This window comes from Anabrus simplex, chromosome 3 (assembly GCF_040414725.1).
Source record: "Anabrus simplex isolate iqAnaSimp1 chromosome 3, ASM4041472v1, whole genome shotgun sequence".
In the NCBI taxonomy this organism is placed as follows: Eukaryota; Metazoa; Arthropoda; class Insecta; order Orthoptera; family Tettigoniidae; genus Anabrus; species Anabrus simplex.
This window is the reverse complement of record NC_090267.1, coordinates 150,711,234-150,725,723: the sequence shown is the minus strand read 5'-3', so window position 1 is coordinate 150,725,723 and position 14,490 is coordinate 150,711,234. Positions and strand designations below refer to the sequence as shown.

The following is a 14,490-nucleotide window of genomic DNA, read 5'->3' as shown; positions in this document are numbered from 1 at the left end:
GTGTTGTCTTCATCATCATTTCATCCTCATCACGATGCGAAGGTCGCCTACGGGCGTCTAATAGAAAGACCTGCACCTGGCGAGCCGAACCCGTCCTGGGATATCCCGGCGATAAAAGCCATACGACATTTCATTTCATCGTGATGAATCTTCATCATCACATCTAGTCCCATAAACTAACCTAGTACTAAATATATTTTTATCAGCAGACTCTTCGTAATGTTCAATGTATTTGTTTCAACCAGTATTTACACTAACCGAAAGTGATTACCGCCAAACTACCATCTCCATTGACGTTTTGCTGGAGTTTAAGTGAGCCTTGGGTATAATGGAATTGTTTGAGAAATGAGTCAATTGCACAACTTTGCACATTGGCATGCTTGTGTTAGTAATTTAAAGAAATTATTATTAGAAACTATCATGTGCAATGAATAATCCGTTTAAGGATTTACAGAGCATTTTTGTGACCGAAATATACATTTTTTAAATATACGTACTTTCGTAGTCGTGTATTGACACTAGAGATGTCGTTTCGGTGGCCGATGTACGTAATAGCTCTTATTGGATGTGTGAGATAGGGCATGCAATGAAAACGTTGAGAACTTGGGTAAATGTTACGTTTACCCATTCGAACCATATTCAGTGTAAATGGGAGAGTGTATATTTGTGTACATGGTTAGTGCATGGCTTCTGAGCCTGAAGTGTTAGTGTTACTTGCGGAGGACAGTATCACAAAACGCCCGTCACTATTTCAAGATGGCTGAAATCTGAAGGACCTCTTTGTTCCGGATGTTGTCACTATGAAAGTGGAGTCCTTTACGGTGGAACAGGGGAGAGAGAGGTAAAATTAATTATTGTGCACATTCGGCTTGTGGTATATTTTCAGTCCAAGACATTGTTACTCCAGTGCGACCAATGTTCCGCTCTTCCTAGTCAGACATCTTGAAACCCCTCTTGATCTACGTGTTGCATCTTTTTTTGTTTACTGCCATGCATTTCTAGTTGTTGCCGTTGGTAAAGTGTAGATTGTGTGTTTCTTAGGTAACATCTCTTTAATTGTATGTCTGCTCGATGACTTGTGCTTTTCTGTAGTGTACGGAAGCTGTTACAGGTGCCCATGTTATGTTGTGTTGTCTTAAGTGAAACCATCCCATTAATATATCGTGTTTTTAAAGCGAGTGTCTCTTATCAATTTTCAGCGACTGCATGACATGTTCATCCAATCCCAGCACAACAGTAATAGTAGCGGGGTGGCGTTGCAACAAGTTCACAAGAAACGCAAGGTGGAACACCAACAGCAAGTTGATTACACTGGTGCTGGAGATAACCTCTACGCTCTAAATGCAAGCAACGCGGTTACTAACTTGAATCAATCTGTGGTCCAACGACATACCCATCGCTCACAGAACACTAACAATAATGTACAACATAAGAGTCCTAATGTGGGTATGCCACAACAATTCATACGCGCCTCCACCATAAAGCTGTTTGACACATATCAACGCTGCGGTCAGAAAGTAAGTATATATTTATTGTATGGATGGTATATGAGAATTACAACAAATGAATTCAAAATACTGTTCTTATTTTATGTGAGATTTGTAGATTCTCATGTAATCCTACATAAACAATAGTATTGACATAGAATGTGTAAGGAATTTGGTTATGTGAAAGGAGAATATCAGTGGAATTCCATGCTTTTTTTTTCTCTCTTAAATGGAAGAGTGCGGTAATTAATAATTAAAAGGTAAGGGGACCTTTAGAGCTGGAAATTCCTGGTTGTAATACTGTTTGAGGTGGCACTTCTGTACCAGGCGGGCATGGTTATGTAGATGATATAGATGTTGATTTCCATAGGGAACCTGAAATATTTTTCCCCAGTGAGTAAATTAGCACACTGGGGCGAAACCCTGGAATGAGTTAGCTGGAAGATTTATAATATCCAATAACGGACTAGTTATATTGGTATTATTGTTATGTAGATCAAAGGTATCTACGAAATGTCACTGTAATATTTGTCCCAAATGGAACATAATAACTGCTTTTACACAAATAAAGTGAAAAATCTGCGGAAATTAAGAAATACCATCGTTACTAGAGAAATACGTATACATACTTACGGGCTGTAGATAGTACTTCCATGTGTTGTATTCCGCTGCTCGTGCCGTCTTTTGTTTCTTTCTTGAGGTCCAGGGCTAGCACTGACAAATGGGAGTGCTATGTCTGTGAATTCTCATTATCTTTGTCCATATGACTAGCGTGGGCAGTTCAAACAGCAAAATAGCTTGATCCCTGGACCAATAAATATATTACTTTCTTGTTGAGAGGAAAATAGCATGATTCCTGGACCAATAAATATATCATTTAATGAATGAGTTAGGACACAAAACGAATGAGCAACATGAAGAAAATGACGCCTAATGAATTCAAACAACTTCAGTGGATAAAGACTTCGCACACGAAAGTGTTAGACAAACAAAACACATACAGAAGCGCTGCATGTAGCAGAAAAAGTAGTTGTAACCCTTTGGCACTCAGCCTATATGCAGGGGTTTGCTTGAAGACACTCAGCCTAATTTCTGTGATTTTCCAAACCAAATTACAAAAAGTCAACACACAAACAGTTTAACACACATTAAAATAAATCACACTAATACAGGAAGCTATGAGCATTTCAGAAATAAATATACCTAGAATGTATTGTTATTGGTAAAGCCAAAAAAATTATTAAGTTTTGAAAATTAATTAAAAAAAATAAATTATGATTTTCAATGACAGAAAAATCAGACATAATAATAATAATAATAAGTGAAATGCACACAAATGTGCAAAGAGTTTGATAGTTATTTGTCTTTACTGTACTCGTTGATTGATCTCATTCTTTTTTTTGCATTAAGTATGTGGTAGCGATCACACACTTCCTCAGACATCATTGCGTCTTCCTTCCTTACTCTTAGACGTGATTGAAAGAACATTTAATTCTGTATAATTTGATATCAGTATGATGTGTGTGCTGCAATTCACTCATGAAGCATGGCAAAAAAGTTATTCACTGTACATGTAACGGTCATCGATGTCAGGTCCTCGCGGTTCGATGCACGGTGAGCAGCTGAGACTGTCATTTCTCACATAATGGGAATCACTTTTGGCAAAAGGTCATTATTACTGTCTAAATCATCTGAAAATTCAAGGATATCGGCCTTATTCGGCCTTGAATATGGCCTAGCCATTACGATAAAAAGATGACGCAAGCACGTGCAACAACGGAGTTATAGTTTGTGAAGTACAGCGAACACACGATATACCAAAGAAACGAAATAAACTCTAAACTAAACTCATAGCAAGATCAAATTGTTGTTTTCATAAGCCAACCAAAACAGATCCACGCAATAACAACTTCCAATAACCATAACATAAACATTCACGGTTAACAGATTACATTTGTCGAAAATAAAAATATTTAGTAGAGCTGGTGGATTTACCTGTAGAGTAAAACGCAAATTCAACGCTTTAAGGTACCGTCACGATCAACTGTTACGATTTACAGCCACGCAAATGACCAAAATCCCTAAATTGGACAGAGCCGATGTATCGGCGCCGTGAGCTTTCTCGCCATAACCTCTCGCGATGACATAGATGTTGACATAATGTCCAATGACGGACCATTTATATTGGTATTATAACCTCTCGCGCCGATAGATCGGCACATGAGTGCGAAAGGGTTAAACTAGAGAAATACGTATACATACTTATGGGCTGTAGATAGTACTCCCTTATGTTGTGTTCCGTTGCTCGTGCCGTCTTTTGTTTCTTTCTTGAGGCCAGGGCTAGCACCGACGAATAGGAGTGCTATGTCTGTGAATTCTCATTATCTTTGTCCATATGACTAGCGTGGGCAGTTCAAACAGCAAAATAGCTTGATCTCTGGACCGATAAATATATTACTTTTTTGTTGAGAGGAAAATAGCATGATTCCTGGACCAATAAATACATCATTTAATGAATGAGTTAGGACACAAAACGAATGAGCAACATGAAGAAAATGATACCTAATGAATTCAAACAACTTCAGTGAATAAAGACATCACACACAAATGTGTTAGACAAAGCATGTACGGAAACCCTACAATGTAGCAAAAAAAGTAGTTGTAAGGTAGTTCAGTATGTATCTATATTATTCTCTACAACTGAAATATTTTGTACTATTTCTTAATTTACTGCAGATTTTACACTTTATTTGAGTAAAAGCAATTATTATCTTCCATTTAGGACAAATATTGCAGTGACATTTCCTAGATAACTTTGGTCTACATCACCGGCGGGCATACTTAGGAAAGAGAAAATTCATATAAAAATTATGTGCAGCAATACTTTAAGTAGTAGAAAGAAGAGGTCCTTCCATTATGCTTACGAGGGACTTGTCATCCTATCTGTAGAAGTACTCTTACCTATATTAAAGAATTCAAACTGAGACTGCAAATCAGCTGAATGCAACTACAGTAGAACCTCGATAATTCAAAATCGGTTAATTCAAAATCTCGCCTAATTCGAAGCAGCTCTCGTCCCCAGAAACATGAGGTACGGTTTTGCATGTTATTAAATCGTTTAATTCGAAATACGGATAATTTGTAATTCAAAGAACAATGTCAGTCCCGTTCCCAAAATTCAGACTTAATTCGAAACTGCCCTTACATTTTGAAAAAACCCAGTATTTTACAGAGTAATTTAAATTCAAAATTTCTCTGCATCATCAAAGAACGCATCTTCCGGAATGTGCAGGGGTAACTTTGCGCACTTTCACCTACTTCAGGGTGTCTACAGTGTGCTTCATATCTGCTATGTTCGAGCGGAATCGTCATTATTTTGTATTTGGCGTTTTAAGGAATGCCACAATATCACATAGGCCTAGCAGGCAGTGTGCAGAGAGGTAGAATCCGCAAACACTGGCGATGCTGATAGTTGGCGAAAAGCGTGGCTTATAGCCTATGATCAATTCGTACGCACCATACGATATTGTCATTGCCGACGAAACTGCATTGTTTGTTTGTTTTATTTTTTTAAATGCTGAGGCCAAACGGACTTATGGTCTTCAAGGAGAGAATTGCCTTTTCTTGATCCCTGAGCTCCATAGTGCTGAATGGGAACTTGGGACCAAGAAAAGGTTCATGTACTATACTGTATTACTATGTGCACATTATACTTCCTTCCCGTCATAGGAAAATTCGAAAAGTCATGATGTTTTAAGGGCGTCGAGCACTTTCCATGCCAGTACAAGGCATCTAAAAATGCTGACAGTACAGTAATCCAAAAGATAAAGCATTTGCACACTGGAGCCAGCATAATATTTCCTAGTCTTTGAATCATGTCTTTCTTCCTTTCGTTGCGTGAGGTAATGTTTGCCATTGTTCTATGCATGTGCATTATTTGAATAATGCCAATGCACCTTGTTGGATACATTTTGGAAATAGTTTTTTTCCATGGCATTTGAGAGCTTTAAACTGTGAATCAATGTTAATTGCATGCAGTAACGGGTCTTAGAATATATTGTGACACCACAAGGCTTGGCATTTCCGGAGTACGTGTTGGTGGTTAATTCGAAATCACATAATTCGAAGTCTGATTCTTGCATCCCAACGACTTAACGAGGTTTTACTGTATTTGTTGTATTCCTATTGGCCGGCTAACTCTTTGTGTTGTATTCCTATTCACCATCCACGTTTGCAATTGTTTCCAATAGCGCTTTTGTATCGTGTCCAGGTACGAGGCTGCCATATGTGTTAAAAGTTAAAGAAACGCCAATTTGGAAATTATGGCATGTGCAGGATGCAAGTACTCTGCCCGCAGTACGATAATGTTAAGTATTGAAGGAGGTGAAATGCATGAGTCACGAGGTAATTCTTGTGATGTGTAGCTTTTTATTATGGGATAGTAAGAGGTCCCCAGTCCAATGGTTTTGCAGAGATGCCAACTATTACGATTCAATCGTAATAATTACGAATCGCCCATCATAATTACGCCTTTACGAATCACACACCACAAATTACGATTTTTTGTTGATTTTTAAATGCAAGTGTATGAAGTGATCATAAGGATACGCAAGGGATACCATTACAGCTTGAAATCTCTGAATATTCTTTTCGGATTTTTCGGTAATAATTTAAAGCTCGTTAGTGTCCCTCGTTTATTTCGAGTTTCAAGTGCCGAACGCAGTGTGTGCTTCCGGCAAACACCGTAGAGACTTCCAGTACCGAAAAAGTAGGCACCTGAGAAGTAGTATATCTTGCGAAGTTGTTGCCTTTGTTTGTCACGTGATCAGTGTGCGAGTTCTTTTATCTGTTTTGGCGGCAAAGTGGTGACAAACTCCGTTTCAATGTGAATACTGAAGAAGTATTTATTGCGATTTTGTTTGCCAAATTTGCATATATTGCTCTTTTAGGATATATGCTAATCGTGTATTACGAAATGCGAAAGGTTTGCAATTAATGAAGCAATTTCTTGTGCAGGAAAATACGTGTAACGACGTTACCGTGCCTAGTGACGCTAGTTATAAATCAAAAATTGTTCCAAAATTTACGGAGGAATACTCGAATGAATGGCCCTGTTTACTGCGTTCCTCAAAACCTCATTCGCACGTGTTTTGTAGTGTGTGTAGCCGCGATTTTTTAGATGCGCATGACGAGGAAGAACAAGACTGAATTCCGTGCTAATATGAACTCCGAACTGTTAAGTGCTCTGTTAGTGCAGAGGATGCACATAATATCAAAAGAAAAAGTATGTCACAAATGTACATTTACCAAACAGGAACTACAAGCTGCTAAGAGAGCAACTACAGTACTCAACAAAATACATGATCCTTCAACCTCCACTCAGATATGTACGGTACTGCAGATCACCTGGTACGGTACTTTAGCAGGTAAGAATCATACACTCTTTATATGTCAGTCTTTAAATTGTTACATATGATGGAATTGTATGTTGTTCATTGACTTTTCAATGATGTGTATGTTAGTAAGATCTCGGGAAAAAAATCTACGGCCTCCCCCCCCCCCCCGGTGTCCTAAGGGGGGAATTACGAATTGCCTTTCTTGAAAGTTGGCATCTCTGGTTTTGTCACTAACTGGACTTCACCAGTCCAGACTACAGGCTTGTGGGCTGGTTCGTGGTTTCAACCTGGGCATCCTGTTTCTTCCCCCCAGCTGAGTGATCTTGTCACTAGCTGGACCTAACCAATCCAGCCCAATGGTCTTATCTTTCCCTGGACCTAACAATCCAGATGCTGGCAAGCCTGCTGAGTGTTATATGACGTCGTCCGAGCCACGCCATGTTGGGTATATAACCTAACTTTTGCCTGCTTGGTACGGAAGGTTTACCTACTGTCCTTATTTAATGTGACGTTTGTAGATTCTCATGTAGTCCTACATAAAGAATAATTTTGACATAGAATATGTAAGGAATTTGGTTATTTGAAAGGAGAATATCAGTGGAATTTCATGCGTATTTCTGTCTTGAATAGAAGACCAATTAAATGGCAAGGGCTTGAAGGTCCCTTGCAGTGTCCTGGTTTCATGTGGTCTAACCGAAAAGATCACATGTCGATTGTGTAGCTGTGAGCTGGCATTCGAGAGATGGTGGGTCTGAATCCCACATCGGGTAAATGCCGGGGCTGCACCTTAATTAAGGCCATGGCTGTACTACTTTCCCAATCCTAGCCCTTTCCCATTCTTCTGTCGCCTAAAATCTTTATTGTGATGATGCAACGTTAAACCATTAGCAAAAATAATATCATCATTTGGAAATAAAAATCCATATTTTTAGTACACAAGAAATAACACTAATTATCTCCCTGGATGGAAAACCCATTGAAAGAGTGGCAAAAGTTCAGTTACTGCAGCACTTTTTCAGCGCAGGCATCTACACGTGATTGCACTGTCATTTGTTTCTTTCTCTCTGACTTTTCGCTGTGAACGTGATCGAGCTGTGCACAAGGCTACCAACTTTGGAACTTACTAACTTGTTAGGCTATGGCTAGTGACAAAGCCATTGGTCTGGATTGGTTAGGTCCAGGTAGTGACAAAACTATTGGTCTGGATTGTTTAGGTCCAAGTAGTGACAAAACCATTGGTCTGGATTGGTTAGGTGCGGTTTGTTGCAAAACCGTTGGTCAGAGTTGTTTTGGTTAGTGACAGAACCTTTGGACTGTCACTGGGATCAAGCAAAAGGGGTTAGGGCTGCGAAGTGGCTATTAGGCCTCCAGCATTCCATATGATGAGAACAGCACATTCAGAAAGCTGAAGTAATTTATCATGCCTGCTAGTGTCAAAGCTATTGGTCTGTATTGTACATTGTTTCGTTACAGATTGCATTTAGTTGTGTTTTTATCATGTGCAGGTTGGTAACTGAAAGCATTTCACTTCATTGCTGGGAATGACATCATATTCTATTGTATCTCATCCAATAGAAATGCTTACAGTGTGCTTGAGTAATGAATAATGTTGTGTGATAAATGATGTCAGATTACAAAAGTAATGTACTTGTAGGGGATGGTGGGTGGGTCCCTGGCTGTCGCAGTTAATACACCTCTCCCCTACAAGGTATTCCGCGTAACATTTGTAACATTTCAAATCCCTTATGATGCTATAAAACTTATGCTGGACATATTGAATTTCTACCAGAAAAGTTTCAGATTTCAAGAACATAGGATGCAGGCTGGCTAATGCAAGAATGGTATCCAGATGTAGAAATCAAAATTAGAATTAGGTGTGTTTCTGGTCAAAGACTTCAATATTACTTATCAAGACTCACAGAGCGCGCTGATGCTATGCGGAATATTGAACACTTTCGCGCATCGCCATGTTGCGGGCGTTTCAGCTTCGAATGCATGGCTAACACGTGGTAATGTTTACAGACCCTTGCATGTTTTCGATTTGAATCATGCCTGTTAGTGGATCTGTTTTAGTATTATATGTGACGGAGTGATAATATATTGTCAAATATTTTCAAGGAATGTGAGAGCTGATACATTATAGTAGTTTCGGCAACATTTGGCCTAAAGTTAGGCCTTACATGTGGAATGGAAAAATATTCACGAGGGTGAATTCATGTGCAGCCTTCATTTGTACAGGTTGCTATTGGAAGGGATCTGGTATTTCTTTTCACATGTGACTAGAAATTGAACTGTTATACAATAACTTTCATTTACTATAATCGAGAACTAAACATTTTATAGGATAGTTGATTCAGAGAAGGCATGATCATGAAATTTTGGAATATTTAGGCTGCTGCTTTTTTTTTTGGCCAATGCATCGGAGAAAATGTTTTAGAACTAAAGAGCTGTTCTGAAAAAGGCTACGTATTTTTTACACAAACTGTGTTGTGTTATTACAAATTTGATAAACCTGGGCCTAGAATCCGTAAGATATGATTGATACAACTTGATAAAACCTTTTAATATTGGGGTAAGGTATTGCTTGATACTTCCTTGAAGGAATCGTAGTTCAATCCATTGATTGGTCGGCTTGGTATGCAGACGCCTCGGAAATCATCATGGTGGTGTTGCAAACAGTCAAGCTCATGGGGAGGAGGAAAATGATGTTGGTGAAATTATGCTTGAGGAAGTGGAAAGGATAGTAAATAAACTCCATTGTCATAAGGCAGCAGGAATAGATGAAATTAGACCTGAAATGGTGAAGTATAGTGGGAAGGCAGGGATGAAATGGCTTCATAGAGTAGTAAAATTAGCGTGGAGTGTTGGTAAGGTACCTTCAGATTGGACAAAAGCAGTAATTGCACCTATCTATAAGCAAGGGAACAGGAAGGATTGCAACAACTATCGAGGTATCTCATTGATTAGTATACCAGGCAAAGTATTCACAAGCATCTTGGAAGGGAGGGTACGATCAGTCGTTGAGAGGAAGTTGGATGAAAACCAGTGTGGTTTCAGACCACAGAGAGGCTGTCAGGATCAGATTTTCAGTATGCGCCAGGTAATTGAAAAATGCTACGAGAGGAATAGGCAGTTGTGTTTATGTTTCGTAGATCTAGAGAAAGCATATGACAGGGTACCGAGGGAAAAGATGTTCGCTATCCTGGGGGACTATGGAATTAAAGGTAGATTATTAAAATCAATCAAAGGCATTTATGTTGACAATTGGGCTTCAGTGAGAATTGATGGTAGAATGAGTTCTTGGTTCAGGGTACTTACAGGAGTTAGACAAGGCTGTAATCTTTCACCTTTGCTGTTTGTAGTTTACATGGATCATATGCTGAAAGGTATAAAATGGCAGGGAGGGATTCAGTTAGGTGGAAATGTAGTAAGCAGTTTGGCCTATGCTGACGATTTGGTCTTAATGGCAGACTGTGCCGAAAGCCTGCAGTCTAACATCTTGGAACTTGAAAATAGGTGCAATGAGTATGGTATGAAAATTAGCCTCTCGAAGACTAAATTGATGTCAGTAGGTAAGAAATTCAACAGAATTGAATGTCAGATTGGTGATACAAAGCTGGAACAGGTCGATAATTTCAAGTATTTAGGTTGTGTGTTTTCCCAGGATGGTAATATAGTAAGTGAGATTGAATCAAGGTGTAGTAAAGCTAATGCAGTGAGCTTGCAGTTGCGATCAGCAGTATTCTGTAAGAAGGAAGTCAGCTCCCAGACGAAACTATCTTTACATCGGTCTGTTTTCAGACCAACTTTGCTTTATGGGAGCGAAAGCTGGGTGGACTCAGGATATCTTATTCATAAGTTAGAAGTAACAGACATGAAAGTAGCAAGAATGATTGCTGGTTCAAACAGGTGGGAACAATGGCAGGAGTGTACTCGGAATGAGGAGATAAAGGCTAATTTAGGAATGAACTCGATGGATGAAGCTGTACGCATAAACCGGCTTCGGTGGTGGGGTCATGTGAGGCGAATGGAGGAGGATAGGTTACCTAGGAGAATAATGGACTCTGTTATGGAGGGTAAGAGAAGTAGAGGGAGACCAAGACGACGATGGTTAGACTCTGTTTCTAACGATTTAAAGATAAGAGGTATAGAACTAAATGAGGCCACAGCACTAGTTGCAAATCGAGGATTGTGGCGACGTTTAGTAAATTCTCAGAGGCTTACAGACTGAACGCTGAAAGGCATAACAGTCTATAATGATAATGTATGTATGTATGTATGTATGTGTATGTATGTAGGTATTGCTTCATATTATCAATTATCTGAAAAATGATTTATTAGTATCGTATGTCTTCATTTCGCCAATTTTTCCCATTTGCTTTGTAATAAAAGAATACAATTGTTAATACGCTGACAATATAAAGTCTAAATAAAGCTCATTACAGTCTTGTCAATCCTAGTCTGCAGTAGGAAACTCTAATCAAAATAACTGTTCACTATGATATTAATCCTTTTGTTTGCAAGTGCTTTACTTACAGTTTCATCTATTTTCTTTCTGGTGTAAATCATGGTGCTCATATTAGAGAAATTTTTTTTTTTGCTAGGGGCTTTACATCGCACCGACACAGACAGGTCTTGTGGCAATGATGGGATAGGAAAGGCCTAGGAGTTGGAAGGAATCGGCCGTGGCCTTAATTAGGGTACAGCCCCAGCATTTGCCTGGTGTGAAAATGGGAAACCACGGAAAACCATCTTCAGGACTGCCAATAGTGGGATTCGAACCTACTATCTCCCGGATGCAAGCTCACAGCCGCACGCCTCTACGCGCACGGCCAACTCGCCCGGTGAGAAAAATTAGAACGCACTTTCAATTTCTATGTGCTCAGATAATGTTAATTTAGAATGAGTTTATAAAAGCAGTAATATTTAAGAAGATAATATTATGACGAGGGTTTTACATCTTAAATGATAACATTCTTACTTAAGCCTAACCGGGCGAATTGGCCGTGCGGTTAGGACCGCGCAGCTGTGAGCTTGCATCCGGGATATAGTGGGTTTGAACCCCACTGTCGGCAGCCCTGAAGATGTTTTTCCGCGGTTTCCCATTTTCGCACCAGGCAAATGCTGGGGCTGATTTTAATTAAGGCCACAGGCTCTTCCTTCCCATTCCTAGGCTGTTTCCTATCTCATCGTCGCGATAAGACCTATCTGTGCCGGTGCGACGTAAAGCAAATTGGAGAAAATAAAACTTAAGCCTAAACCACGCAGAGAAACTCAAACTAACCCTAGACATTAATTTCATTTTAAGAAATAGACAATGGAAGACCAGCACCAGTGTAACAAATATCAGGCAGCATTTACCTAAATCCAAATCACACAATAATGATAACTTCTGCTCATCCAATTACGTTATTTGATATCCAAACCAAACCTCATGGCACAACAGGCCCGAAAGGCCATGGCCTACCAAGCGACCGCTGCTCAGCCTGAAGGCCTGCAGATTACGAGGTGTCATGTGGTCAGCATGGCGATACTCTCGGCCGTTATCTCACCGTCAGATAGCTGCGCAATTGTAATCACGTAGACTGAGCGGACCTCGAATCAGCACTCAGATCCAGGTACAAATCTCTGACCTGGCCGGGGATTGAACCCGGGGCCTCCGGGTAAGAAGTAGACACGCTACCCCTACACCGCAGAGCCTGCATTTAAAAAAAATGATAAAACATGTATCTGATTGTTTTAGAATGATTTCTGCAGTCCTGTACTTTTTAAACAATGTGTTCAGAGAATTGAATAAAATTTGCTGTAGTCCTAATGACTTATCAGAGAGGAATCATAAGCTATGTACCTTAAAGATTTTATTTCACAGGTTTCCTTTTTTTGTTGATATTGAAGATTATTGTTATCGGTACAGGAGTTTGTAAATATTTAATTTATGTGTTCTCCAGTCTGCTGAGAGACAGGCAATTTTTATCTCACGATATGTAATCATACTTAAGTTGTAGAACGCTTTTTGAACATGTCTTCATATTTTCAATAAAGCTAAATTGTAGCGTGTAGGTTTCTCTAGAGACAGATTGTCACGTGATCCTCGTCCTTTGAGTCTGGCCTTCTTGCCATACGTACAATGTTCAAACACATCAGTTACAAACATGACCCTTATATTAAAGTGAGCGACAGGATCATTTCCGAGGTACTGCTAGTGTATTTTTGTAGTAGTGTTTTTTTCAGTCTTCTTATTCAGTCTGCTAAAGTTTTCTTTTTAGGTGCGCCACCTATGGGCTATCCAAAGGATTTGTGTAGATTGTTCATTTTTTTACAGAAATATATTTTAATATCACCACAGTCTCCATATTATGTATATTTATTCCGTGTGTACCCGGTAGTCGGTGTAGGCTGTCATTCATTCTGTAGGGTGGATGTTTTCATGTGTGCGAAATTTAAGTTAAAGCATGACTTCCATACGCGTCAAGCTGAAGAGTGCCCGCAACATGGCGGTACGCACATAGTCATGTCTTCCCCAGTCACATTTTTCTGCGCAGCCAGCGGTGTGGGGCCTTTTTTCTGGCCAGGTGGGATCTTACTCCAATGGTATTTGAAGGTGCTCAAATGTGGTGCTGTAATCTTGTGTTGTGTATTGCACAAAATAATTCATATGGGAAATTTTTTGAAAGTTCATGTCTTCGAAAACCATAAAAGTAGTTGGTGGGATATAAAACCATTATAGCATTATTATTATTATTATTATTATTATTATTATTATTATTATTATTGACAAGGCCAGAATGTGCTGGCACATCTACGACATCATACTTGCGGGACCTGCCTGGGTAGTAGGGGTTTCAGGTGGGGAGAAACTAAAATTACTGATAGTTTTACCCATTTACTTTTCTCTCTCCACTCTCCTTCACTTGTTGCTTTCACTCCACCTGTCTCCTGTTATACTACCTTGCATTTATTTACATTGTATATATTTGCATTTTACACTAATTGAACTTGCCTGTTGAAAATTCGTGGCTATGGGTCGATTTGAACCACCAATCTCGAAGTCCATAGTCTCCTAGCTTTATCACTTGGCTAACATGCCGCTTGACAGGTAAAGATTTAAAAGTCATTTACAACATTGCGAAGTGATTCACATTTACCGCCACAGATGTCACTAACATATGTGACTGAATTGATATCAACATAACTTTGAGAAGTTAAAAGTACATGAAATCCAAATCACTAGTTTCATTATCGGTACCATGACACATTCCTCATTTAAAAAGGAGACGACCTTGTATCTTGTCCAACTTCGTTTCAGGCATAGATATATTCAACAAAATTTGCAGAATCACATTAAAGGACAAATTCATTTTAAAATAGAAATAGTCCAGAACATAGATTAGTATGGTTGGACATCCTGCCAGTCATTGTTCATGAGATCATGAGTTACTGTTTAACATTGTCTGTGTGTGATGGGTTACTGTGCTATTAAAAAACAATACAGTAATAGTAAAGGTCAAGTTCACTGCAAGTATACTTGACTGGATATTTATTTTCTTTAAAGAACAGTTTGTTTTTCCAACCCTTCCCGTTTCTCTACAGGGTTGGGTATGAGGAGA

The 14,490-nt window shown here is 39.2% G+C and overlaps 1 protein-coding gene across 1 annotated transcript in view; it reads left to right on the top strand.

Annotated features, from left to right (window-relative positions):
- Positions 1-550: 550 nt before the first annotated feature.
- Hipk (Homeodomain interacting protein kinase) overlaps positions 551-14,490 on the top strand; it is a 435,335-nt gene continuing 421,395 nt past the window's right edge. The window contains exons 1-2 of the mRNA XM_067142782.2: positions 551-841; positions 1,200-1,517. Of these exons, the coding sequence (XP_066998883.2) occupies positions 1,212-1,517 (306 nt within the window). The 5' untranslated portion in view covers positions 551-841; positions 1,200-1,211. The remainder of the gene's footprint in view (positions 842-1,199; positions 1,518-14,490) is intronic.